General features: G+C 36.8%; 4 protein-coding genes across 7 annotated transcripts; 1 reads left to right on the forward strand and 3 right to left on the reverse strand.

Annotated features, from left to right (window-relative positions):
* Nucleotides 1–3771: 3771 nt before the first annotated feature.
* On the reverse strand, nt 3772–18708 carry LOC140793883 (NF-X1-type zinc finger protein NFXL2). Of its 3 annotated transcripts, XR_012110028.1 has the most exons (14): nt 17456–18708; nt 15590–15703; nt 15457–15512; nt 14017–14083; nt 11970–12062; nt 9467–9552; nt 9201–9363; nt 8927–9115; nt 8549–8739; nt 7705–7721; nt 7280–7361; nt 6153–6359; nt 4271–4357; nt 3772–4193 (listed from the first exon to the last, which is right to left on the reverse strand). XR_012110028.1 is itself a non-coding variant. In XM_073145651.1 (13 exons), exons 1-13 carry the CDS (start codon nt 18656–18658, stop codon nt 4038–4040), a joined length of 2694 nt encoding a protein of 897 aa, XP_073001752.1. In that variant the 5' UTR covers nt 18659–18708; the 3' UTR covers nt 3772–4037. The 3 variants fall into 3 exon arrangements, 2 of the variants coding, with proteins under 2 accessions (XP_073001752.1, XP_073001760.1); XM_073145651.1 differs by lacking the exon at nt 7705–7721; XM_073145659.1 differs by lacking the exon at nt 7705–7721 and having other exon boundaries at nt 15457–15501; nt 15588–15703.
* Nucleotides 18709–19320: 612 nt separating this feature from the next.
* On the reverse strand, nt 19321–20721 carry LOC140782109 (protein DELAY OF GERMINATION 1-like). Of its 2 annotated transcripts, none has more exons than XM_073128510.1 (2): nt 20014–20721; nt 19321–19822 (listed from the first exon to the last, which is right to left on the reverse strand). In XM_073128510.1, exons 1-2 carry the CDS (start codon nt 20362–20364, stop codon nt 19472–19474), a joined length of 702 nt encoding a protein of 233 aa, XP_072984611.1. In that variant the 5' UTR covers nt 20365–20721; the 3' UTR covers nt 19321–19471. The 2 variants fall into 2 exon arrangements, with proteins under 2 accessions (XP_072984611.1, XP_072984600.1); XM_073128499.1 differs by having other exon boundaries at nt 19321–19864.
* A 2403-nt stretch (nt 20722–23124) lies between these two features.
* On the forward strand, nt 23125–24651 carry LOC140782102 (protein DELAY OF GERMINATION 1-like). Its single transcript, XM_073128488.1, has 2 exons — nt 23125–23864; nt 24134–24651. The coding sequence occupies exons 1-2, from the start codon at nt 23517–23519 to the stop codon at nt 24527–24529; spliced, it is 744 nt and encodes a 247-aa protein (XP_072984589.1). The 5' UTR covers nt 23125–23516; the 3' UTR covers nt 24530–24651.
* Nucleotides 24652–26575: 1924 nt separating this feature from the next.
* On the reverse strand, nt 26576–27701 carry LOC140780712 (fasciclin-like arabinogalactan protein 11). Its single transcript, XM_073126433.1, has one exon. The coding sequence runs from the start codon at nt 27619–27621 to the stop codon at nt 26779–26781; it is 843 nt and encodes a 280-aa protein (XP_072982534.1). The 5' UTR covers nt 27622–27701; the 3' UTR covers nt 26576–26778.
* Nucleotides 27702–27918: the final 217 nt, after the last annotated feature.

A 27918-nucleotide genomic window follows, 5' to 3' on the forward strand; every position in this document is an offset into this window, starting at 1 on the left:
TATATATTTATATTATATATATGCAAGCACTGCAGTAGAACTGCTGGAACAAAAGCATGCCACTCTCTATTAGTTTTATAGGTTAATCGATGATAAGTAAGCTACCACCAGGTGAGCTAACCACAAGGATTAGGTTGTGGACCAACTCGTGATTAGCCTAATGTGCTAGAGAGGGTGAACATACCATGTGATTACGTACGAAATTTAGATGCCATGTTCCATGGATGGATCCATGACTAGGCCATGGAAGGTACGTAGTTGAAGAAGTGGGTTTTAAACGTGTTAAATATGAACTTTGATGTTTGGACTCGGACAGGGGGCTAAGGGATCATCGGCAGGACCTGACGCTGGAATCACATGCAGTCAGAGGTAAGTGGCAACCCCCGATTGGCTTCAAATAGTGAAAAAGAAATTTAAAAAAAAAAAAAAAGAGAGCAAAAAATTCAAAGATATAAATTCTTAAGGCATTTATTATTTGTCTGGATAATTAGATTTTATTCCACCACATATTAGGGATAACGAAAGGATCGATCGTTCCTGTCGGCAGGAGAGTATTTGGGGCAGATGATTTTAAATAATTTATATTATGTGAATGGAGTATATATACATTGGAACAATATAATTCGATTTTCTTTTGAGAATTTACGTTAAAAAAACACATTTGAATTCTTGAAGGAGTCCCTGCATGTAAAGCTTTTATTATTATTGTTATTATTATTATTATTTTCTCCTCAAATTTTACCCTAGTTAAGTAGTAAAGATAAAATCCTGCAATGTATTTAATATAATTGAACTTTTTTTTAGAAATTGTATTCTTCTATCAGTTTTTGTCTCGAATATTTTCTCTATCTCGCATATTTATGTAATATATAAAATAATTGTAAATTTTCTTCTCAGTTTTAAAAAAAAAAAAATATATTATTATGTCACTTTAATTTGCTTCATGAAAAGGTATCTAGTAATAAAAAAAAATAATTCAAGTTACGTAAATTACCTACGACACATCAGAACAAATTAGGAATTAAGTAAACTAGCTATAAAATTCATAAACTATCAATGTTTAATAACTAGGAATTACATAATAAAATTGCAAAAAAAAAATTACAAGTTAAATTAAAAAATTCAAGTATTCAATAATTATAAATTACGTAATAAAATTATAAAAATATAAGTGTTCAATAATGTTACGAACCGGCCTAATATGATCTGCAACGATTTTGGAGTCGATGAAGCACGTAACTTCCAAGGGAATCTGTGAACAATCTAACCAACGGATCCTCCTGAATTTTGGATATGTTGTTGCCCTTGAAGAGAATTTTCCAACGTATCTAAAATGACCAGATTTGGACGGTTAAATCTCAAGATATCGACCGAATAGTGGTCAAAGGACAATTAGATCTTAGCTTGATAGCCCTCTAATGGCTAGATGAATGCTATGTTAGTTCTTGGCTAGATGGATGCTAGGTTTAGTTCTTGATGTGAAGGGGGAGAAGATGTTGTAGAAGATGGTTAGAGGTTGGAAGAGGTCGACCAAAGACTTAGGCGGTGGAAGAAGGGAGGTGGGAGAGGGCGCCAATAGCTAGAGTGAAGTAGAGAAGGAGATAAGGCTAAAGCTAATTCCAATAACATCATCATCATACTTTAATTAGGGTTTCCTCCACATTTATATAGAGGCTCACGCTAGGGACTCATCAACTAAGTTAAACAACTCCAAACAAATTCTAACAAATGAACAAAACCAGTCTTCCTTGTCTTCTCGAATTAACTATTCGTTTCATCACAGATAGATTTCAAATATAGAGAAGTCAAGAATATCAAAGTTGTAGATCTTGAGGTTTACAACCTTATCCAATTGGTTTGATATTATTCGGGTATGTGTATAATATTTTTTGAATATTTTTCGAAACACAAAGCTCAATTTAGCTAATTAAATAAATTTCTAACTGCTAAGACTCTAACTAAACCAAATAACTAAATAAGATAATTAAACTCAAACTAAATAACCCAGTTCACATCAATTACTGTGAATTACGTAATAAAATTGTATAAATATAGCTACGAACCATCTCTTCATCATTGAACCAGAGAAGATATCGATTAGCTATCGAGTTTCTAAAATCGTTCTCTTTTAAGAGTATTCATCTTTCTAATATCATATATATTATTTTGGGCAAATATTTAGGCATTGTTTGAAATAAATTTGCACTAAGTATTAGTGATGATAAAGTGAGTTTTTAAAAGTTCGAATAAAGTTGTATCTCTCTCACTCTTTCTCCTCTTTTTTTCTGATTGTTTAACTGCAAATTATGTAAAAGTAAATGCAAATTGTATAAATGTAACTACAAATTGCATATATATATATATATATATAACTGTGAATTGCGTAAATATAAATGCGAATTGCATAACTATAACTGTGAATTGTGTAAAAATAAATGTGAATTTTATAAAATAATGTGAAGTACTATCAGAAAATGATGGATAACAAGAATGAGAAGGAGAATGAGTGAAAGATATTACTCTATTCATACTTTTAAAGACTTATTTATATCATTACTAATACTTAGTACAAATTTACTTCAAATAAATCCTAAATATTTGTCGAACTTAATAAGGATAAGATTAAAAAGATGAGTCATTTTAAAGTAGAGACAAGTAAATAATTCTATAAACTTAACAATTGGTTCAGTGTTATTTTATGAAATTTGCAGTTATTGAAGACTTTTGAAATTTATAATTTTTTTAATTTTTAGGGGTATCTACTATTTTGCTCCTATAATAATATCTAATTCTTCCCCATTCAGAAGAATTTTTTTTCTATAATTTAAAGTCATATATATTTACAAAGATAGAACTGTAGCAATAAAATGAAAAAGAAAAGTAGGAGAGCGAATTATAGAGCTATATAAGTTATCTTAGATGGATAGTCTTAGGAAGAGATTATTTACTTATACGAGGGTGTTAGTATATAATTGTTTGAGTGGAAGAAGAAGAAAACAAAGAAGGTGGAGGAGGAATGGGAGATAGAAGAACAATATAGTAATATTCTTAGCATATAAGAGGCTTGTATATGAAAGAAGAAAAAGAAGAAAAAAGAAGCCTCATTCAATGAATGAGAGATGAAAGAAGAAAACAAAAGTAATAAATGTGATCAAGTGGCACAAGGGCAAATTTGGAAGGAAAAAGGGGGGAAAAAAAGTCTAGACTTGAAAGGAAAGATTAAAATGGACTCAAATGACTAAAATAAAAACTATCGAATGTGTTTTTCATGCAAATCACCCGAGTAATAAATGTGATATCTTTTACTCAGATGATTAAGAAAAGAAGAAGTTAATGCCGCAGAAGTACGTCAAATGTTTGTTCATGGAATTGGCGATCTAGGAAATCAGGTTTGGGAGATAAGATGAACGAACCAACGTAATCCAAGAACATCTAATATGGGTTTCCTAAATTCCTATCATATTGCCTATAATAATCCTCAATTGCTAATCAACTGCTATATGAAGAGGTTACTAAAAGACGTAGTTAACCTAGCTGGTTAATGCTTCAATTTCGTGTCAAAATGTACGAGATTATTGGTGCTCCTGAGTACGTGAATCTTGATCGCTGCCGAATTCAAATTTTAGTTATTGGATACAAGTGTTGTGCTCAAGTACCTATAATCTTATTTTTGCGTATAAAAGGTGGCTCTTTATATATCATTTAGTATATTTTACAACATGTTAGTTTATTATTACGAACAAAGCACTCCTTGCAGCATATTAGTCTATATTTCATATAAATTATTTAATATATATTCATAGCTAGATAGCATGAATTCGCATACAAACTATGAGAACTGTAGCTCCTTTTAACACAAATTTCCACGTCTATCGTTCAGGAGCTGATAACAGTTACAAACATAGAATTAGTATATTCTCAACCTCTGGAAAAGATTAGCAGACTTCAAAAGAGATTGTCTAATACTTGTTATACTTTCCCAGTCTGACTTCTTGGCTGGCTTTTGAAAGAGAATATTCTTTAAGGTCCTTCGGCATTCAAAACCTTGATCTTTTTCTCATCCTCTTGTCTTCAATTTCATCCATCCAATCAGAGAGCCGGAAAATGCCTTTATATCCTAGGTAAATGACGGCAACGACTGCTATAAGTAGCAATATCAACAAGAGGAACCTCAGCATGGTTCTCTTTATATCCTGTGAAAGCATAGATTATATAAGTTGCTCGATTCAACGCAATATTTTGGGATGATTGAGAAATTTATGGTACTAACCTGGAACTTTGAAAGCTGCCTAGTTTCTTGCAGCTGTGCGCGTCTCTTTCTGCGCTTCGGCACATTTGCAACATCAACTGCAGGTTTCTGTATGAAAAAAAGATGTCCACGACAAAGGACAGTAGAAAATTACTTAGGTCAATGAAAAGGACTACTATCTGCTTCTTTTTCTGGGACGAACAGATTTGGAGCAATAGTAGATATCATTCTAAATCAAGTGGACTCTTGAGACAATAAGTTGTATTGGTATTATAGGAAACAGTTAAATTCAGAAATGTCATAAACAGCATAAATCCTGTCCGTAATCATGCATCCTTTGTTGTTAATAATTTTGAATTTATGCAAATTAAAGTCCAAGACAACATTTACAACATTAGACAAAGAAGCTAGAAAGCCATGACTGTTTACTCACATACAATATAATGAATATATGACCCAACGATAGCTATTTATCCAAGTAGATGCTATAAAATGGTATCAAGTGGGAGATATAGCACAAGTTATTGCCTGGTGATCACAACAGAATTTCAAGATTCAGCAAGGAAAACAAATCATGTATTATTTAGAACCTTGAACTGGTAGAAGCCAATGCAATTGTCTAACCACACAAGTAATCCAAAGCATCTATGACAGCAACCTGGTACTATATACATCACAAAATATTCAGGCTTTCATGGACAGACTGAATTTAGGAGATTGACTACATATAACTTCAATATGGATTACAAGTTTCTCCACTCCCCTCCTTACAATCAAGAGCTTCCAACAGAATAAAAGCACTCAAGATCATCTCGTGTTCGGCTAAATTTAGGGCTCAACTTAATGGTAAAAGAGCTAGCTTGACTACAGCTTAACTCGACCCAACTAAACTTGAGAAGCTCGAAGTTCATGTAACATAAAATATCATATATCTTTATGTAATATGCATAATATAATAGTCACTTAAAAAACATTTTTAAAGACTCAATCCATCTAATTATCGTCCACTTTAATCATTTCCTTAGCCCATGTTCACTTTAGGAATAACTTTTTTCTTCTTCCAAAATATAACTCTTTATTTCATAATAACAGTTGAACACCATAATATCACCATTCTAAAATACAAATACTATTCATCAAAATTATATATTATACCACACTAACACAATTACTAATTTACCCTTGATATGTATCTCATCAACCTAGTTTATATCAAATCAAAAAGTATTCATAGTAATGTCATAAAAAACAATATAATTTTTTTCATCTTTTCCTTCACTTTATATCATATCAAAGATAATTATTACACTCATATTTCAGAATACAAGTGAACACAAAAATAGTTATTCTTAAAATTAAGACCTCATTTTAAGAATAACAAAGAGAAATATTTATTCTAAAATTAACCTTATTCCTAAGATAAACGATGCCTTAAAGTTTCAGACTCATATTCAAGCACAAAGAATACATCTGTTGTAACCCAAATGGATCTGGCTAATAGAAGTCTCTCTCTCTCTTCTCGTGAACACATGATAGCAGCATGCGCCCATCCACAATTTACAACATTGTTTCAAAGTACTATGCTAATGTGACCTCTAAACTATCTGAAAATACATCTGAGCAGACAAATTGAACAATAAATTCTTTTTTGTTTTCATCCCAAATATTTAGGTTATGCTATATTGGTCTTTTCCTCCCATAAAACAGAGCAAATTATAGAAGGAAAAAAAAACCTCTTTACACAAATGGTATGCCTATTGCCTACTAGCATGCTTATTTAGGTTATGAAAGTTAAGCAAACATAATGATGGACAGTTTAAAAAATGACTACATAATTCATGCAAAATGGAAGAGGAAGGAAATCATTCAGATAAAATTTTCAGACAAAAAACCTCATTATTACCTTAATTTCATTAGATTTACGAAGAAGTAACTCTGAGTCAACAATCTTGACTTTTCTTGTGCAATCTAAACCACAGGGAAGTAGACCAACTCCAAACTGGCTTTTAAGTATATCCTTTGGATCGAGACCAGCGTCACGATATGCTTTGAAGACATCTTGACATAACCAATCTTTTCTCAAGGTATTACATGCACATCGGACAATGACCTTGCAAAAAACCAACAAAATGACAAAATAAATAAAGAACATGATAAAGCACTTTGAAGAGTTAGTCTAATTAATAAAGTTTCAACATTAAATATTCATTCACTCATACAATCACAGATCCAATCCAACAAGGAACATTTGCCCGGTGGACAAAAAGTAATACACTGGAATTTTTCTTGTGCCAGTGACAACTAACAGAACCAGAATTTCTCTAGTTCCCATGCGCTAAAAGTACTTGTGCAAAATACTGTTCTTTCCAATAATAAAAGCAAAGAAAGAAGCAAACAAAGAGAAGTGACATGTATGGTAAATTGGTAACATTCGACAACCGGTAGGAGAAAAAGGAGCAAGGGAATAAATCTGACAGACAAAATCTCAGTAAACCAGTGGAATAATTTCTAAGACAAATTGAATATCTATGTTGCTTACCTACAATATGAAATCAACTGGTTCACTGCGCCAACACTCACTGACCAATAACGAACAGTAGTTCCTTTGTTATTTAAATAGTTAGATATATCTGTGCCAAGTACTGCTAACTGCCAATAGTATTGTAAGTATGAAGAGTGCAAGAAGGCTATCACTATACCCGTCTTACTACCTAAAATAGAACAAAAGATCTTCCTTTGATGTTTTTGTCTCCATATGTGGACTAAGCAGTTGAATTTTCAAAGCTGGGCATGCTTTAGCTACTTTTACTTCCTAAACACCACAACTAAGAGGTCGCTTGTCCCAACTATTTAAAGTCCATGCAGTTGCTTCGTTATAAATTACATCAAATAATATGACTTTAACTTGTGTATGAATAAAGTAAGGAAGATCAACAACAATAGCCAGTATTTGATAAGAAAGATTGGTAGGAAGAAACGAATACTATACTAACTTTTGACATGTTATAAAACAGAAAATGCAAAATCAACCTTTTTCCTGCATCGATCAATTAATGGGCATTGACCAGGATGACATATTTCAGAGCACAGATGTGGGCAGTTCGGCAATTTTCTGCACAAAAGAATTTCAGGTCTGAGAATATAAAAATCAAATAAATTATTCTCAGAAAATCAAATAAATGTAAGACGTAAACAGACTCCAATCTGATAGATACATAACTAGAATAAGAGAAATCTTCTTGCCACATTAAGATGGATGTTGGAAAAACTGAAAAAGTAGCAACATAAAGTAAATGAGCTACGAAGAATAGAGAGTCCCATAATCTAGTTGTGTTTGTATCATATGCTGAATTTAATATGATACTCATGGATACGAAACGCATAGGATAACTCACACATACATATTGAGTACTTTGCACATCCATTTCAAAAATAGATACAAGTCGAATGCTTACCAGCTAATTCTTGTACACTTTTGAAAGTCCAATGATAAGCCAAATTCCATTTGTAATACATGTTGACCGACAATTTTTTAAGAGTCAGTTTTATCAAGTTAGAGCTATGCTTATACATACACTATCACATGTTACAACAATTTCTTAATTAATAAAATAAAGTATACACAAGTATATGATTTTTTTTTCATGCATAGGCATTTCATATATGATTATATAGAATACTAGGTATCCTTTGCTTTTTTTTCTTAGTGCGATCAACTGAAGTTCTTTAATTTTTTTTTAAAGATAAGTGTTGAAGCTTCACAGAAGCAACTGAGATAAAGCATTAAGGTATCTATTACATGAAACTGGCAACATATATATCTGCATTTGCATGTGTCCAAGAGAGGCTTACTAGTGGAACATCTTTAGGCTTCTATTCAAAAAATACAATCAGCTTGGAAGAGGAAAATAAAACAGTTTTCTGCCTGTACAACCCTAAAATTATTTCTCTATTTGCATGAATACCCTTCTAAATATCATAATTATGTGTATATTCCTCAAAATCCTTGGTATCTGCATTAATTCCATTTACGTTAATCTTTCAATAATCAGGAGTTAAAAGTTGAACTATTTAACAGGAAACAGATTGAAATTATCTTCATTTAGAGTATACATGCAAAAAAAAGTTAAGGATATTTTTGCTTTCTTATTGTTAACAGTTCATTCATCAATTAGTTACCTTTTAGGATTTCCACACAAGAAACAAAAGTTGAGGAGTATCCATGCAAAAACCAGCAAAGAAAAATTACAAACAGGAAATCAAAACAAAGGAGTAATGGAGTATAGTATTACACGTTACCTATGGCATGGACCACCACACGACCGTACTTTCTGTTGCTCCTCATTGCTTAAGCTATTGTAATATATACACTCAAAAGCATGGACCAGGGAACCACAATGACAAGATCTTTTAATAAGAACTTTGCATGGGGGACAATTATCCAAATGACATGGTAGAGGACAGGGATGTGAGCATGAAGGCACCCTAACCTGAAAGCAGTTGAACACAGATTCTGCAACTGAATATGTTTGCACATTAAAAGTGATCCCTATGAGACAGCTAGAACACCATATCATGAAAAATTATTTTCTAAATGAGAAGTATCTCAAAGAAAGAGAACATGGGAGAAAGCATGAAATGATTATAAAATTTTTCATAACAGAAATAGAATGTAACCTTTTCACAAGGAAGGCAGCATTCTTCGCAGGATTCCGAAGGTGGACTTCGAGAATCATGCCTTCCATGCTGATCTAACAATTGGCTCTTCAAAACATGACATGGTTTTGTGCAGTAATGATTGCCACAGGAAAGAAGGTTTCCACACAAGTTCTGACAGGGAAACTGTCTCATATTGGAGCAGAGCATCTAAAATAAACAGCAAATCATGTCATAAAATCCACTATCAGTCTGGTGAAGGGTGGTAGGGGATAAGCTTATGAACAAGTTCTACCTGACGTTCTTCACCAATATGTTGGCCAAAGCAAACAACTAAAACAACTTCTTGGCAAGGTGGACATGGCGATCCAGGTGAACACTCAATAGACCTTCCTATTTTCTTTTTCTTTGGTTTCAATGTGAATTCCGGTTTAGGAGGAGGCACAGGACCATGGCACCTGCATGAATGAATGAACAAATTAAGAGGGATAATCAAAGCACAGAAAAGATTCACTTTGCCAACAGCATTCAAGTATTAAATTCCAAATTCAATATCTGGACCTTTCTTTACACTTATGACCACAAGAAAGTTCCTCCCCACAGATCATCCGACAAGGGGGGCAAGCTCCATAGTGGCATTTGTGAGGCTGGAAGAAGATAACGAAAAAATTAAGCATCATAAGATAAAAATTATCATTTTTATTGAAAATGTAAGTGAAGCCATGCATTCAAATAACTGGAAAAAGGTAATCTCGATAACGAGTAGAAATACGAGAACAAAAAAGGAAAAATATATGAAAGTTGTCCCTAAACTGGCGCAGAAATGTCTTGGATGATGATATTAATACTAAGCCAACATGGAAAAAATATAAGTGCTAACCATGGCAACACCAAATTTATCTATATATTTTCATATACTCAGTGCACTTATAACATATAAGCATGTAGATGTGATAAACTCGAACCAAGCAAATCCAAGATGTCACAAAAATCATCTCTGCAGGACCTACGAGGGTAAGAATTAAGATAAAATGTTGTCACCACAAAACTGCCAAAATATTATGATCGCATTATTATTATTGCTAAGTTGTCTTTTAAAGAGATTTTTACATAATTGCCACTGAACTTTCAAAATGTCATAATTGCCACTATATTTTTTTTAAATATCATTATTGCTACTGAAATCATTGAGCTCTTCCAATAAATGTCATTCCATCAATTAAACCTAAATAATCATTGCTAAAGCTGATTTAAATTAAAAAAGACTAGTTTGTCTTTGTATAAGTTACTTAAAATAATTCAAAAGCTATCTAATATAACCAGTATCATTGTTTAAGAACAGAAAAAACAACTATTTTTTAGAAGAAAAAATTAGTGATAAATATTTTATGCTGTAAACATAAATAGGAAGGGTATTCTAGGCTTTTACATGTATTTGCTAACTTTAACAACCATCAATTAGGAATATTCAATAAATATTCCATCAAAACTAACCGTAGTGTAAAATTATATATAAACCCTTTTTAAAATGGCAATAATTCTCATCCCCTTTTTAAAATATTTTGAAGAACATACTGCAAATATGATATTTTATTAGTTTTCAGTGGTAATTATGTATAACCCCTTTTTAAAATGGTAATAATTATCATCCCAAATATATTCTGGTCACAGGATTTATTATTCAGCAGGATAAATTATCTGGAGCATCACTTACTGCAGGATGACACCCCAATGCTCAGGGTAAAGTTGAGAGTAACATGGTAATATCAAGTTCCTGCCTTCCTATTACCTCCCATTTTAGTACAGACGACAGTCCTGATAACTGAAAGATAAATATATTACTGAAATTAAGGAGGACAGCAGGGGCAGTGATAGGGGGAACGTTCTTCAGACTCAGCAGGAAAAAATGCACAAAACAGGGATATTAGATGACTTATCCATAAAGAGAAAACCAAAAAGGAACTATTCCATTAAAGAAATTATATGACCCAACTTGGAGGAGTCTAGTTAGTTAGATCGAGTAATTTTATTTTATTTTCTGTATTGTTATTTTCTGCACTTAGTTGAATTGAGTCACGAGGCATTTGGTTGGGTCGAGTCATGTTAAATTCTACAGTATGTAATTGGGCTCCTTAATCATGGGCCCAACTGACTTAGGTCTAGGGTAGCCATCAAATAGTGTGATGTATCCACATTGGGGATATTAGGACAATTACCTTAGTTTAGCTCTCACTAGTTAGCTCTGTCACTCTCTTTCTCACCTACCCCTCCTCCTTCATCCTAGCCGCCGCTGCCAGCCACCACCGAGGCGCTCCCTCCTCGTTAGTCGCCCTCCCTCCTTGTTAGTTCGAGCCCCCTCTCCCACTCGAGGACCAGACTTCATCTCCCTCTTCTTCCTCCTCCTTTCTCCCCAAAACCTACCTTCTACTACCTCCACCCATGGAATCCCCAAAAAAATTCTAGAGATCACTTTGAGCTGGTCTGCCATTTTTGACTAGCGTCCACTATTTGATCAATATCTCACTATCTACTCATCCAATTCTCATGATCATGGGTTCGTTGAAAAACTCTTCGAGAGCGACAACATACCCAAATTTTAAGTCCATCCAATGGCTAGATTGTTCAAAATCAACCTCTAAAGTTCCGCCCAAAATCTGTTCCAACCCCAAGCCGATTCCACCATTGCCAAGCCCCTTCCACCTTCCTCATCAAGTATGGATCGCAACAAGAACCAATTGTCGAACTATCAAGTCTACATGCTATACACCAAGCTATGAGCTACAAGTATTGATGACGCTACTCTTGGAAAAGGCACAAAAAACAGCAGTATCCATACCAAAATCCTAAAGAGATAGTAAGATAAGCTAAATCTTGCAAAGAAATGTATCACACGTGTTTCAGGCTCCCATGGAGGTTTAAGTTTAAGGATCACAGAGTTTTAGGGGCTGATTCTATTGAATCTTGAGTTTCAGACATGTGATCCTTCCAACAGAATCATAAAAGTAAGTTTTAGGGGCAAAGAATTGTATGAATGTGAAAGGAAGCATAAAAGACAACATTTTACCCGAGATTCAGACTTATGTATGCAAAGACGAGCTTCACAGCATGACTTGGAACATTTTGGTGGCTTTTGATTCTTTTCAGTGCCACAAGGAACCTGCCATCAGAAAACAATAGCAATATGAAAGTAGTGATGTGGCAGAACAATATATCTCAGATAAAGAAAAGACCCAGAGAGTAAGCCCAATTCAAATCATAGTAATTTGGAAGTACTATGTTTCAAGAGAAAGTAATAACTAAAAAAACAAAGCAAATTATGAAGCCTCCAATCAAGAAGCGACAGATCATCACATGAACCACCATATACAGTCTAGGCTAACAATTATTTAAGAAAATTTAAAAAATTTCTATTGCATGTCTGCACCAACTTACTGATATAACTGGACAAAGAATTGAAAATTTCTTTCAATACTTATGGCCTTCTTCAAGGAAAAAAGAGTGGAAACATCAAAATCTAGTTACAATTAATAGAGTACCTGTATGTGGGGAATGCAGGGGTCTTTCATAAGGTCCTATATAATGTTGCCTATTATTAGGATGTTCAATGTGGCAAGCTTAAAAACTGCACACATAGATTAAGACATCAACCACTTTCACATGTATTATGCTCTTACACCTACCTACCAAAATCCATCACTTCCCTTTATATGTATAATATTATTGCACCATGTGCATATAATACCCTAGTCATAGAGAATATTACGAATCAATGTTTTAAAAGGCAATTGCAGTCAGCGAGCGGTCACCCCTCCGCATAGCACCTAGGTGATGCGAGTGCCAAGGCAGGCAAGCATTTATATATATATATATAAATTATAATTATATATGATATATATTATATACTATTAAAAATTAATAATAATATCTCTAACAGAATAAATTCACAAACAATAATTACAATTTTACAAACAATAATCAGCAAAATAGCAAGCAATAATAACAAACATTAATCCATAAATACTAATCACATACTTGCAGAAAACAAGTGGTAATTCACAAATAGTGATCTCTCTCATGCTCACTTAGATAGCAATTAGCAAATATATGTGCAAAAGAAATGAATAAATCAATAAATAAATTTCTGTTGATTAAAATAGAAAATTAAAAATAATACTAATCTGCCAAAAGCCCGCCCCCTTTGACTTCTTTGTTTGCAGGGCAACCAATGTGCCACCCGCCTAGGTGGCCACCCCGACCGACTTTCAAAACAGTGCTATGGAGGATTGTAAAAGATCCATAGCAGTACTCTTCACATATTTCTACAGTAAACATGTCATTCTACATCATCATTTCATTATAAAATTAAAATTATCATGAATTCAACAACAAAATCTGAACTGCACGAAAATGATACAAAAGTTGGTGGTAGTACACAAATTCGTATCCCCCCACCCTTGCTCTTGCAAGGTGCGCTTGAGTAAGGAACTAGTATTATAAAAAGAGAATAATCTATGAGAAGAAGTGGGCAACAAAATATAAAGCATGGATTTAAATGTCAGGCAGCATGGCCAGGGATGACACACGACATGTTAGCTGAGTCACCTGCCGTGTGTTAAGACACCACCATTGTGACAGCCTGACAGGCTGCTAGCACACCCCATGCTAGCAATACATAAACCTTGATGTTATTTACATCTTGTATTCCTCAAAAATGGAATCCTTTCTATTTACACCTCACAAATTTATGGACTATGTTAATCTCCAAAAATATCCAGCATCGTCCAAGCATCATGTCTATAGACTTTATGGCTACTGTAGAAAAGGGCATCTAGTACATGAGGCTCCCAATAACATGAGATATGGGGAAAGAAGATGCATATAGCATTTTACTTTCATTTCTGAAGAGGTAGTTTCTAAGACTTTAATTCATGACCTCTTAGATGTAAAGGAAAAGACTTACCATCACACCAAGTGATACCCTCAAATTAAAAACAATTTAAACAGAGAGGAAAGAATTTTCAACTATGCAAAATAGAATACACAATCTATAGCTCAGATTGCCAAAAGAAAAGACATCTAGTCAGCAGATATAAGAGTCTCCCAAATAGCACCTCAAAGTGTGTATGCCCACAACAGCATGAAATGGATACCATCAAGGGGCAAGGGGAACAAGCACCTCTGAAACATACATACAAACTAAAATTAGCAACAAAGTTCTTGAAATTAATATAATCATAAGACAATGAAAATAAACTCCTAAACAATACGTGGGTTCAGTGTCCAAACAAATATAGAATTCAAGGAAGCTTGCAGAAAACATGCTGAAATCATAATGATTACCTACAACAGCATTGACACCTCAGAACTTCCTAGCGGACAGAATGAATCATTTTAATTCTTAAGTGGTTGTATTTATATATTACTGAACATATCATGTCATATTTGGACTAGTGTGCTAGATTGTTACTCCCATAACATAACCATGTCAAATTCAGATTCAGAAGTAAATGAAGTAGGAAGAAAGTTTAAAAGTTTACTAGTTCGGGGGAGGGGGGAAGGGGATGATAACATATTCTACTTCAATGAGAACTAGTAGAGTGATGAACATAACATTTTCAAGTTATCTTTCTTTCTACCTGTTCAAGTAAAACCGTAAAAGTAAGAAAAGGAACAGGCAAGAAGAACAAAAGGTAGCAAATGTCATCACTAATATATACTGTATACAGCATCATGTTGCAATTAATGAATATTCCAGAGGAACTCTTGAATATATTAGAGAACTCGTGAAGAATTGAATAGCGTTACAGCTTACAAGCTTTGAGCTATAGCTCCTGTCGAATCACATAAATTATGCATTTCTTTCCCATCCAAGTACCATGTGACCTAAATTCCATATTTCTTGAGAACTGCAAATTACATCAATGAGGTTTCAATTCTCTAAGGTTCCATAACTTTGTTCTTTGTCCCATAACATGTTATACAAGGCTAATTCTTGACAGCATTGATCACATCAATGAGATTTACACTCATCTGCAGATCCGGGAATCTTTTGATATACCTCTACCTTTTCCCACTCTGATGCATCCAAAAACATAGTAATGGTGTAGCAACAATACTGCAGAGCAGTTCCATCCATAGCAATGTGTTGCATAATCTACACCCACCCCTTCAGAAAATATATCATATTTCAAATGTGGTATTCACTTTTCACCATTTATAAGTATAACAAGTAATGCAGATAGATCGGTGACTAACATGCACTACTAGATTACTTATGTAAGGCAGCATGATCATCAGTCTTCAACCATTTGGACAGTTTACAACTACTTCTTAAGAATCAATTAACTTATATTATTGGTGGTCTACTATTATTTGTTGCCATTTTCGACTTACTACCCGATGATTACAAAGCAAGATGTTTGTTCCAAATTTCAATAAGCATATAAATAAAAATAGCATGGATCATCTCATATTTTTGCTACCACATTTATTTGCAACAAATCCTATAAATACAGTGTGGGGAATATCACATCATCAATAGAATTAAATACCTATGGCATGGTGAAGGACACTTATGATTGTTGCATCGAAGCTTCCTGTCACAAATCTAAATATTTGAAGATTAGAATTTCCATCATATGTTTAATGAGAACGGCAGCACCAAGAAGCAATTGAGACATACACCTCCGGACAGGGTGGGCAATCCCCATCGCAGCATCGGCGTTTACAAGCATGCCGACCACAATCTCGTACTCGTTGACATTTTCTTTCACAGGCCAAATCTTGATAGCAAGGAACCTATATAAAAAATGATTCAACTCTGAATGTTCAGCTAATATAAACATGGTCATTCAAAGTCTTATACTTAATAAATAAATGATTTAATATCAAGCTTAATAAGTTCACTATCCTATTCAAAGTTATAGTGACTTATATCCATGAAACCTTTCAAAATTGGTTTAGTGATTGATGTTTGGAGTATATCACCATTAATGTCAGATTGTCCTACTTTTTAACAAGCAATTACAAATGTTAATAAATACTGAAATGACAATATTTAGCAAGCAATATACTGTCAAAGTGAAACATATATATGCAGGTAGGTCAAGATGACTCCATGTATTGGTTTGACTAAAAATTAGCAACCAGATACCGGCCTAAGTATGCCCTCTAGATATAAGTGTCAAGTTCCTCGCCAAGTCATATTCAGGCAAAAGATGGCCTCTCAAACAAGGTCATTTGGCGAGGAAAAAAGCTACATTATTTTTCACCCTATAAGCACATGCAAACAAAGAGTAATACAAAGTTTAATACATAACCGTTGTATAGTTGTATGTTAAACAGGAGAGACAGTAAATATGTGATTAATGTTGTTTTTCACCTCCTGCGTGATGAACCATTTGTTGTTTAATCACCTCTCTCCTCCTCTTTCTTAGGAGCAAGTGAAAGAACATCAATAGATTAAAATGATCCAATAACTCAAGCTACAAACTTGGTATTGTTTTATGCAGTTCCAATTCAGCTACAATTAGATGGTCTGCTGATCGGCTATGGACTTTATCCTAACTACAAGATCTAAAGCTTACAGTAGTAAAGATGACATCCATATGTTTCCCAGTTATCAAAAATAAATGTGAAGAGTGGACTCGATAGAGTTAAGACAAGGCTTAAAAAGAATGTATACCAAGAGAAAACACACTTATAACCTTATATAATAAATCTAACATAGAGAATATATCATCCTGGGATTTGAAAATGCAGGTTATAAAATTGAAATCTAGGTTGTTATATGTGATTTACAGGTTTAAAACATTTTATCACAAAAAATCAAGTATTTGAAACCTAACATTATGAATCAACATGAAATTTTCTATAGAGAACTTCTATATGATTATAATGCTTATTATGCCAACTGAACCAGTTGACTAAAGAACATGCAATTTGGCTACACGAATAGCTTGAAGTGCAAATTGGCATGTCATGACACTTGTTTAATGCTAGGCAAGGACACACTGCTACAGCATATCATGCTCATGCTGTACTACTTAGGTGTACATGAGTTGCATACTTGCATGAAACCATCCGATGCTAGACTTTGCCAAGAGGCTCAAGACCAATTTTTTGAAAAGCCTGTATTGCAACCAGCTAATCACTGAATGGGGCATCTACTGGACCTGGCCATTTATGATCTATTAGTAAATATCATTTAAAGTAAATTTAGATTGAATATTTATTTGTAATATACTAATAAGTATACAAAAACAGCTATATGATCATGGAAACTGGAGAGTCGTCTCCATCAAAATTCTACCCATGAATAGAATTACTTCACCATGATATAATTACCTAGTAACCAGCAAATGTTTCTAACTTCTAACTACAACTGATATCTTTGATAATCCTGATCAAAAGGATATCCTACTTAAACATGTATTCCCTGTGATCATTTGGATTTATTTGGTCGATTTTAGAGCATTGGTTTTGAAAGTAAGCATGCTAATTCACACAGAATAAAATTGCAATTACTAAAGAGCTTTATTCAAGGCTTGCCTCCTTCCTCAGTCCTCCGCACCGGCAAGATTTGACAATGACAGTCCTACAAGTCTCTGCACATGGCCCACGGTGGCACCTCTCCGGGCACTGATGCCTCCCGCAAGTCAGCAACTTCTCGCATGTAGATCCACAATTTGGTACTTCCGCATCACAACCAACCCCTTTATACTCCTTCTTCCCACACGGGCACGTCCTCCTCCCCTGCAGCGGGCAATCCCCGCACGGCCCTGAATGGCAACCGCGTTCGCACTTATGCTTCCCGCACCCAAGCACCCCCTCACAATCCCTCCTGCACTGGAACCCCCGTTCTGCGCACACTCTCTCCTCTTCCTCCCTCCCGCACGCACACCTGTGCTTCCCCTTCATGCTGCAGGGCGGACAATCACTGTCGTGGCAAATCTCTGGACACCGGTGGGCCCCACAAGGTAGAAGCTTTCTGCATACCCTGCCGCAGGAGAAGCGGCTGTGGGCACATCGGCGGAGGTCCTCGAGCTTCCCACAGAAGCACCGGGAGGAGACCAGTTTGGGGCAAGGAGGGCATGGGCCGGGATGGCAGAGGAGGAGGCAAGAATGGCCACAATTGCCTGATAGGGAACGCCCACAGACTTCGCCGCAGGAGTGGGGAAGGATCCAGGGGTCAGGAACGGGGTCCTCGACCTTGCCGCAGAAGCAAAGATACGATCTCGGGATTAGGGATTTGGGGTAGGAGAGGCGGCATTTGGGGCAGGGCCAGTCGGTGGGCGGAAAGGAGGAGTTGGGTTTTTGGAGGGATTGGGTGGACCAGAGGTGGATGCAAGGGAGGTGGAAGATGGCGTGGCAGGAAGAGGAGCAGGACCAGATCGGATCGGAATGGCGGATCGGGTCGAGGCAGATGAGGCAGGAGGTGGAGCGGCGGGAGGAAGAGGAGAGGAAGGACCGGATCTTGGATAGGTCCGGCGAGTTGCGGTGGTTGCCCCCGGATATCTCGAGGTAAGCGGAGAGGATCGAGTCCTCGAGGGCGGATCGCCGGCCAGAGGGGTTTTCGCTGCAGAAATCGTCGCCGGAGCTGGTGGTGGTGGCATCTGATTCGGAGGAGATGAGACCCGAGGCGGTAGGATTAGGATTTCCAGGATGATGTTGGGCTGTTGTGGTGATGGTGGTCGGCATTGGTGGCAAGTGACGGGGTTGGACGTTCTCTGGCGATCGTTGTGCCGACTGCATTGGTGGTTTGGCTAATTTTATAGCAGAGGAATGTTTTTACACAAACACCCCTCATCGTTTATGGATTTAGATTCAGCCCTTTTGAAGGTAAATTAAATATGTATTTATACCCAAAATTATTTTATCTCAATATTTTTAAAAAGTCTTATATCAGTGTACTTACGATTAAAATAAAACTGTCAATTTTTTATCAAAGTTAATAGAGCGCTGATCAAAATACATGAGTTTTTTATTCGAATTTTTTTAACCCTATTTATTTAAATGTGATCTAATTATTTTTATAAAAATCTAAATTTAATAACATTTACTATATAATTAGTAAAATTTAGAAAGTAAGAAAAATATATGAATATTGTTTAAAAAAATACTTATATAAAAGGGAAAAGATAATTTTGTCTATAAAAATTTTAAAATAAAGGGAATTTAACTCGTCATTCAATTTTTAAAATTTGTTAAGTGCCCTATATTAATTTGGACAAAAGAATTGATGGGTCTCAATTTAATAATAAGACATAATTATATAGGGATAAAATATATTTAATCTTTTATATAATTTCCCCGGTAAGTTAGATTAGTATTGCAGTATAGCACATTCTTAATGTTAATTGAAATTAAAGTACTTTTAGGTTAATAAAATAATAGGCAGGACTCACGATAACACGTTTAAATTGTAAAAAGAGATACCAATAACCCTTAATGGTAATGGATACCGAACATACCCATTACTATTAAGCCTATTATGTCATTAGTACACCTAATGACGCCCCAAAACAGCACTAAGACTTTTGAAATGACACAATCCGACGGCTCAGATCAGCCCGAGCTATCCGACTCCGCTCGATCCTTCCGCTTGCCGAAGCCGTGCACTGCGAGGTGCAGCTCGGCTGCGGCGATTAGGAAATGAACGGCCTGGATCGGCCTTAAGATTCCCACCACCGCCTTGATCGTTTCCAATCTCAACTCATCCGCCTTCTCCAGCACTCTCCTCATCCCCTCCCGCTTCCCCGCCATCTCCCCCTCCATCTCCGCGTCCTTTCCTCCTCCTGGCACGTGCGCGGCGATCTCCACCATCTTCGCCACCTCCTCCTGCACCGTAGCCGCCTCCTCGGAGATCTCCTTCTCGCGCGACAAGGTCCGCCGGTGGCACTGGTCGATCCGATTGAGCTGTTCGGACGAGAGGATACCAAGGTTTGTCATGGGCCAATCCTGGTAGAATATAAAGTTCCATAAAATTTCTACGTCAATTGATTGACATGTCGAGGCTTTCTTTTTATATCCATACGGCCGGGAGAACAGAGGATTTTGACTTTTGAGCAATACAAAATGCAAAAAAGAAAAGAAAGGTTAAAATTTACCAAAAGGATTTGGTCTAACTCGGCCTCCAACTGGAGTCCTGACTTGGAGTAGAGGAGGTGGAATGCGGTGGAGGGCCGCCACCCGCCGGCCCAGAGGAAGAGATTCTCGGTGGAGCTCGTCCACGTCGGCGAGAACATCGGCAGCACGTCGCAGCGAGCCGACGCTGCCTTTGCCCGGTAGTAGTACTCGTAATGGCCCACCACCCGTTCGACCAAATGCCGCAAAGATCCATCAGCATCGTCTGAATTCCCGGCGGCTCGACGGAGGTCAGCGAGGTCGCGGGATTGCTCGGACATCCGTTGCTCGAAGAAGTCAGCAAAGTACTCGCCGTTGGCGCGGGAGGCGGACATGGTCAATGATCCTGGCTAGCTCACATGCATAATATATCCCTAGGGTTTTATAAATAAGATACATGGTACTAAGCACCGCTGATTACGAGCTTAGCAATAGAGTTTTGGGTTTTTGTCCCGGAGGTGGTGAATCTGATTGTGTCCATTCCTTCTGTAGCAAAGATTTCCTACATCCGACTACGTGGCAGGATCTAGATGCCAAGTATTCGTCCGTGGGAAGTTCTTTGCATCGATCAGATCACACGTGGAGACTAACTAGGAAGATACCTTCCTCGTGATCAAAGAAGGGTATGGGATCCACGTCAATTATAAATAAAATTGTTTGATGATTTGGTGGCTTAATAGATCAATTTAATTGATAATTTGACGGTACGATTAGCTTAGAGAAACAGTTCAGCAATGCGTCGCATAATGTAACACTCGTGTTTAAAAAAAAAAAAAATATATATATATATATATAGCGCACGCGCTGCTGTCTTCTCTATTTAAACTCCACATCTTCCCCTCGAGTTCTCTTCTTTTCACAATTTCTTTTTCTCGCTCTTCCCTTCTCTCTTTTCTCTTCCGAGCCGCCGAAGACCTCGGAGAAATTCGTCGGTCGGCAACCTCGGGTCGACTACCCACCGATCCGGGGAGTTTCCTCGCTTCAGCCCCTTGTCGTGGGTACCCACAGGGTGCAGGGGAGGCAATGCCATGTCGTCTCCCACCGTCGGGTTATTTGGACTCAGGCAGCCACCACTGGCGGCGGTGACCCTACTCGACAGCCTTGACTGACTCACCTCTTTACGTGGAAGAGATGGGTACTCGAGATGAGGGCTTCGAGCCGTTCTTTCACTGCACTTAGAAGCTCCATGGCCGCCGACCATGGAGTTTCTCAGCTCTCACCATCAGCCACACTGGCCGATGGTTCAAGTGAACCTGCAATCCAAGTTGACCTCATCAACTTGGGGAGCCGATGGTGCTAGGCTACCGACGACAGGGATCACTGGCAACAACACCACTTTTTTGCTCTATTTTCTTCTCTAGCAAGGAGACGAGGAGAAGGGCCAACCCCCACCGCACTCTCTCTGGGCTATGGCGTGGGTCGCAGCCCAAGCCCTCGGGCCTTTTCTAAGGCCTCGGTGGACCTTAGTTTCTAGAGGTCATGGCACCATGTGCACATATCATTGTTAGTCAAGTCCCAACTATGTAGTGCCCCTTTCACCCACTCAACCCAGGGTTAATGGTAGAGTGTATTATATAGTAATATATTAGCGATCTACACTTGAGATCGATAGCTGGTGGAGCATTCAGGTGATTACACTGCCCTAGTTGAAGACTAGTCTAGTATGATATTAGAAAAGATGATTGAGAGGTAGGGGATTGTAGTTCTAGCGGTACCCAAAGATGTAGGGTCAGAGCGTCTGTCGAGCTGTGTGCTCTTAACCGCCGTATGTGATGATTCCGCTCTAAGCGATGATTACTAGAGCGGTGTTGATGGGCCTACAACTGGGGTCCTTAGTCTGATGGCCACAGACAACCGGTCATATGCAGCGTCGTCAGGCATGTGTGGGCGATAATATTGCTAGATAACTAGTCCTCCTCGATTTTATGGTGTTTTGTGAGATATGTCATTGTGACTCGATTTTTGTGCGGATTTCTATGTAAATTGAGCTATAATGATGAAAGTTATTAAAAGTTATAATGTACACTTTCCCTGACATGTTATGAGTTTGCATTTCTATTTATCATGTAATATTCTTAGATTACTATTGGATTTTACTTGCTGGGCCCCGTGCTCACCGCCATTTTGGTGGAAATATTTCAGAGCTGATCATGGAGGATGCGGATATCGAGGAGTAGCATATTCATTCCTCTATTTTAGTATTTGTCTATTCTATTATTTCTAGTTGGACTTAACTCATGCGAGAGTATTTATGCTTTAAAACTTGTGTTTGACTTGTATTCCTAGAGGCTTATTGAGGTCTGTGATATTATAAATTTAGATTATTTATTGAATTATTATGATATTTCTAGACTTATCCAGATATTTTGTGAGATTATTTTACTGACATGTCACGTGAAAATTCTCCACATGAGGAACACGCGATTTTTTGAAGTGGGGCCTTAGCGCCTTTGTATATAAGAAGAGTAGACTTTTTATTTAGTCCATATTTAGACTTCCGACTCGATTAAAAAAAAGTTCAGATCACATAGAGCACCTCCTCGTGCAGGTACGTTGGGATCGAGCAAATGCTTTATAGATATTATGCAAATCTAATGACGTCGCAATTTATATAGTTTTAGAATGATGTCGGTTGTTGTTAGATATTTAGTTTTAGTAAAACAATAGTATATATCTCTCACCAAAAATTAGCTTACATCACCTACCAATTGTTGTAAAGTAAGTAATTCAAGATCCTCTTCTTTTTTTTTTAATGATGCAGTTAAAAAGAAGTTTTATTACAAAATCAGGAGTTCTGGATCTTTGGAATAATTTTTTTAGGATAAATTTTAATTTAACAAGTTATGACTGAAATCAAACTACTCCATTAAACTTCTATTTGTATTACTCTGTACTTGTGATTTAGGTTAGTATTAAACCGTTAATTATTTTTATCCAAACTATTAAAAGAAGTACAAATTAACATAATATTATATAGTATTAATAATCTGATTGCTTGAGTAACTCATTTTTTAAGATAATTAAAAATCTTTTCCCTTTTTATTTTATAGCAATCAAACATCTAGATTCAAAATACGAAGACTATAATATGACAAAAAAACATAAATTATAAATTAATAACCATTTAATAGATCCAACCTTGCGAGACAAAAGATAGGTTCATTGGCGCCGCACACTCACCACGATTCCCGATGAGCAAGCCCTGATCACATGAGCTGTACTCTCGTCCCTTCTGTAGAATTCTTCTCTCTCCAGTGACAAGCTGCCAAAGTACGATCTGGTAGTAGATTCTGGACGTTCGATTTTGCACCTGGTTCATGTCCCTTCGGCGCGAAGCAAGTCTTCGATTCACTGCATTCACCCCTTCTCACCCACAAACGCCAGACTTCCCATCCATCGCCCATCTTATTTTAATCCTACGAAAGAGTGTTATATAATCCCCAAAACCTGTCTGGTTATCTATCCTCTATCCGACCAATTCGGCACCATGTCAGACGGCGAGTACTTCGCCAAGTTCTTCGAGCAATGGCTGTCTGAGCAATCCCGCGACCTCGCGGACCTCCGCGGCGCCGCTGCCACTGCCGCTGGCGCGAGCGACGCGGATGGTTCTCAGCGGCATTTGGTCGAACGGGTGGTGGGTCACTACGAGTACTACTACCGGGCCAAGGAGGCGTCGGCTCGGAGCAACGTGCTCCGCATGTTCTCGCCAACGTGGACGAGCTCCACCGAGAACCTCTTCCTCTGGGCCGGCGGGTGGCGGCCCTCCGCCGCCTTCCACCTCCTCTACTCCAAGTCCGGACTCCAACTCGAGGCCCAATTAGACCAAATCCTTAACGTAATTTTCTTCTTTCTCGTTTTCCTATTTTGTTACTAAAAATTAACCACTTAGTAGAATAAAATATAAATTTAGAGTTAACTGCATTTTACCTGTACTTCTCTGTGCATAAAACTACTTAACCCTCTCTCCTATACAAATTTTTATACTAATTAACTCTTTAAGGATATCGTCTTAATTGCCGGAGCTTATCCATATTACTAAAATGCTTTATTGTATTTATGAAATAAATCCATTAAGAGAGAAGGATATTTTAAACCAATTAACAGGGTCGGGCCGTGGAAGACCTCCGTGACCTCTCAGCAGCCCAGCTCGACCAGGTCGATCGGCTCCACCGGCGGACGGTGGCGTGTGAGAAGGAGATCGCCGAGAAGGTCGCCACGGTGCAGGAGACGATTGCCGTGGTGAAGATGGTGGAGATCGCCGCACACCCACGGGGAGGAGATGATGTGGCGATGGAGGAGGAGATGGAGGGGAAGAGGGAGGGGATGAGGAGGCTGCTAGCGGAGGCGGATGAGCTGAGGTTGGCGACGATTACGGGGGTGGTGGGGATCTTAACGTCGATCCAGGCCGTCCAATTCCTCATCGGAGTGGCGGAGCTGCTCCTCGCGGTGCACGAGTTCGGTAAGCGGAGAGATCGGGAGGAGTCGAATACCTCCGGATGATCCGGGTTGTCGGATTTGGATGTGGGATCTCGAGATCTGTGTCGTTGTTTTGGGGGAGTTATGGGGCATATGATACAATTGGATATCAAGTTTGGCTATAGTTTAGAATTTCTTTTTTCTAAGTCTTTTACCATTTGCCAGTTTGTTAGGTTTCTTATATTTAGAAATATAAATATATATATATTAAAAAATATATATATATATATATATATATTTTTCTAAATGTTGTATCTAGAGAAATAAATAAATTATTTGGTTGATTATATTTTATAATAATATATCTAATAAATAAGTATTTAGTTGTTTTATTTTATAATACTATTTTGACATTATAATATAAGTATTTAGTTGTATTTCTTAGAACCAAAAGATTGCATCTATATTTTTAACTAGAGAAAATTAAATTTAAGTTGAAATGAGAAAAGAGATATGGATCAAGTTAGGGTAGATGTTATCTTTTGGCATCCACTTAGATCAAATAGGTATCAAAAAATTGCATACGAGTCTAACTATTTTTTAGAAATATAATTTTTTTAAATTTGATGCACCAAACTAAATAATAATTTTTGGATTAGACACAGTATCAATTAATATGGCATTTACAAAAACTTCTAACTAAACAAACCCAACATGTGTCTATTTAAAAATGTGGGCCTCTTTAATGCATTATTTATCAAGATGGACACCTTAAATTTAATATCAAAATAGGTCAGTTTTGGTGATCGATGGTAGCTATATCATAAGTTAACATGAACAATTTTGAATTGTAAAATGTTGAACAACTTATCATTTTAACTATTAGAGAAACTATTTAACAGCTCATCACTTTGTTAAAAGAAATAATAACTCTATCTTTACTGCATAAAATGATGAACAGTTTCAATGTCTTAAATAGCCAACATCTTACTAAAATGTTAAACTATTCGGGCTTAACTTTTATAACCGGTAACTTATTTTAGACACATGATATAATGTATTGAGAAAAATAAAATATAGATAAGAATATGACTGAAAAAATTTAGAGTGGAATAATAATTTTTGCGCTGAGTTATTTATTTTGATCGTTAAGATATAGAAATAAACTATGCGTCGAAATATTAAACCCATTGTTCGACACCAAAGTAATATAAGATAATTAAAATAGATAGGTCCTCTGAATTTAAATTTGAAAAAAAAATTCTGAATTTTTCTTTTTGCATAATCATTTGTAATCATCTATTTATTTTGATCACACAATGTATTGTTATAAAAATCTCTTGAGAGCATTCCAACAGTTTGGATGGTTTATATCTCATTGAGAGCATAAAAAAAATTATACTATAAAATAAGAATCTTTTAATGTATGATTTATTTTTACTGTTTTAGCCATGATATTCCAACGTTTCAATCTTTGATTTAAAACATTGAGCCCGTCAACATTTTTATGCTTAAATTTGTTGCCAAATAAATCTTTGAATTGTTCCATATTTTATGTAATAGTGAAAGTATTTAACTATTCAATAATTTATCTTTTATAAAAATTGCTGAACAGTTAAGCAATTTTTTAGATGATTTATGACATGACTGTTGACCTGACTAAAATAAATTCTTTAAGTAATAAGAGAAGATTTTCTAAGGAAGATCAGTTTAAAGTCAAAAACTCAATTTTTTGAATATATTTGAAAGAAGGATGAGTAAATAAAAGATGTGTTCAAGCAAAGCAAAGGGATCAAGAACCTATGAATCTAGTTGGATTCTCTTTTGCTGGTGACTGGTGAATATTAATTCTTAATGGCAAAATCAAGTTGTTTGAACTAATTAACTCTTATTACTGAAAACATTTCCACCATTATTCATTCATGTCTTTCAAAATTAGAGTCACACACACTTTCAATATATTGAATTCGAATAATAAATATTTATATGGATAGAGATCTACTTGTCAATCAATAGAGGCTTTTCAATATTGAGTCAATCTATAATTAGATAAATTCGACAAATTTCTTTAAGATTTGTTGTGATGTTCTTTTACCACACTTTCAATAAGATCTAATGAGCCATTGCTACTTCTATGAAAACATGAAAGCCGAATAAATTCTTTTATTGCAAGAAGACATATATAAAAATGAAATATAACAGTACAAAATCCAATGTAAACCAAGAGAGAAACAAAAACTACTGAACACCCTCAAAATGCAAGCCATCCCTCACATCCGTTCGACGAAATGCCACCACTCATCATAATACATCATACTCCCAAAATATACTCCTCAAAGACTCCACCATATACTAAGCATCAAACCCACAAATAGCCCACCATTACCTCTCCAATAACCCAACCCAATTGCATCAGAAGTATCAGTAGAGTCCGCCGGAGTGGTGCTCGAAGAGGGCCCCTCACTAGTCAAAGGCTTCTTCTTCTCTGGCGTGGAAGGCGCCGGTGCCGGCGCCACCGAGGGCCGGAATATATCCAAAGGAAGCAAAACCTGATCAACTTGGTAAACAGCTAACTGGCCATCGGAGAACAAACTGTTAGAGATGGTGGTGTTCACTATCCCTGTGGATATATTAACTTGGCTGCCTATAGCTGTAATATTTAGTGGATACTGTCCATTGTTTGCATTGCCTGCTTGTGTCCTTAGAGGGTTGCTCACTGTCTGGAACTGTGACATAGAGACAAGGCTAGGGAGGATATGGAACTGGATGAGTGCAACCTTTTGTTGGTCGGTTAGGGAGTTCAGGGTTCCGGCGGGGAGGCTCGAGAAGGCGTTGTCGGTCGGCGCGAAGATGGTGAGGCCGGTGTTGGAGTTGTTAAGCTGGTTGTTGATCTGGTCTGACACTTGGGTGGTCTTTAGAAGGCGAATGAACGTGCTGAATTGCCCGGCCTTCTCGAGGACCGCCGTGATGTTTGTCGGGCCCGGTGGAGATGGAGAGGATGCAGGTTGAGCTGAGGTTGTAATGGTGGAGTGGAAGAGGAAGAGTAGGGTGATGGCAATAGTGGCGAAGTGCTTCATGGCTGACTTGTGTTTGATCTTTCGATCTTTTTTTTCTCTCTCTTTTTTTTTTTCCTTTGTATTGTTTTTGTTGTGGTTGTGGTTTTCTAGCTCTTGCATTGGATCAGAGAGAGGGGTGAGGGGATTTTATGGTGAAGAGAATGAGCAAGGGGAGGGGGGTGGGTGGTGGGACTTGTCCAGCACCAAACTTAGGAGGATGGAAGAGAGTTTGCTTAGTATGTTAGCAAAGAATAGCAAGGTATGACCTTGACATTAATGCAATGATTCTCTCTGAGAGCATTAGTACAATTATAGAAAGGGCACGGAGAACCTTTTGAGTTGGAAAGCATTGCAATATACTCTTTAGTTTTTCCTAATTCCTAGTATCTTCATTATGTTCTTCGTGTGCTAAAGTTG

Source organism: Typha latifolia, chromosome 1 (assembly GCF_019914945.1).
Source record: "Typha latifolia isolate L0001 chromosome 1, TyphaL0001v2, whole genome shotgun sequence".
NCBI lineage: Eukaryota > Viridiplantae > Streptophyta > Magnoliopsida > Poales > Typhaceae > Typha > Typha latifolia.

Coding starts and splice junctions, on each gene's coding strand:
- LOC140782102 (XM_073128488.1), top strand. CDS start 23,517: ATGTCAGACGGCGAGTACTTCGCCAAGTTCTTCGAGCAATGGCTGTCT. Junction 23,865..24,133: donor AATTAGACCAAATCCTTAAC/GTAATTTTCTTC, acceptor ACCAATTAACAG/GGTCGGGCCGTGGAAGACCT.
- LOC140780712 (XM_073126433.1), bottom strand. CDS start 27,621: ATGCAAGAGCTAGAAAACCACAACCACAACAAAAACAATACAAAGGAA.
- LOC140782109 (XM_073128499.1), bottom strand. CDS start 20,364: ATGTCCGCCTCCCGCGCCAACGGCGAGTACTTTGCTGACTTCTTCGAG. Junction 19,865..20,013: donor AGTTAGACCAAATCCTTTTG/GTAAATTTTAAC, acceptor ATATTCTACCAG/GATTGGCCCATGACAAACCT.
- LOC140793883 (XM_073145651.1), bottom strand. CDS start 18,658: ATGCAGTCGGCACAACGATCGCCAGAGAACGTCCAACCCCGTCACTTG. Junction 14,084..15,456: donor TGTCCTTCACCATGCCATAG/GTATTTAATTCT, acceptor TGTATGTTTCAG/AGGTGCTTGTTCCCCTTGCC. Junction 8,740..8,926: donor GCTGCCTTCCTTGTGAAAAG/GTTACATTCTAT, acceptor AACTGCTTTCAG/GTTAGGGTGCCTTCATGCTC.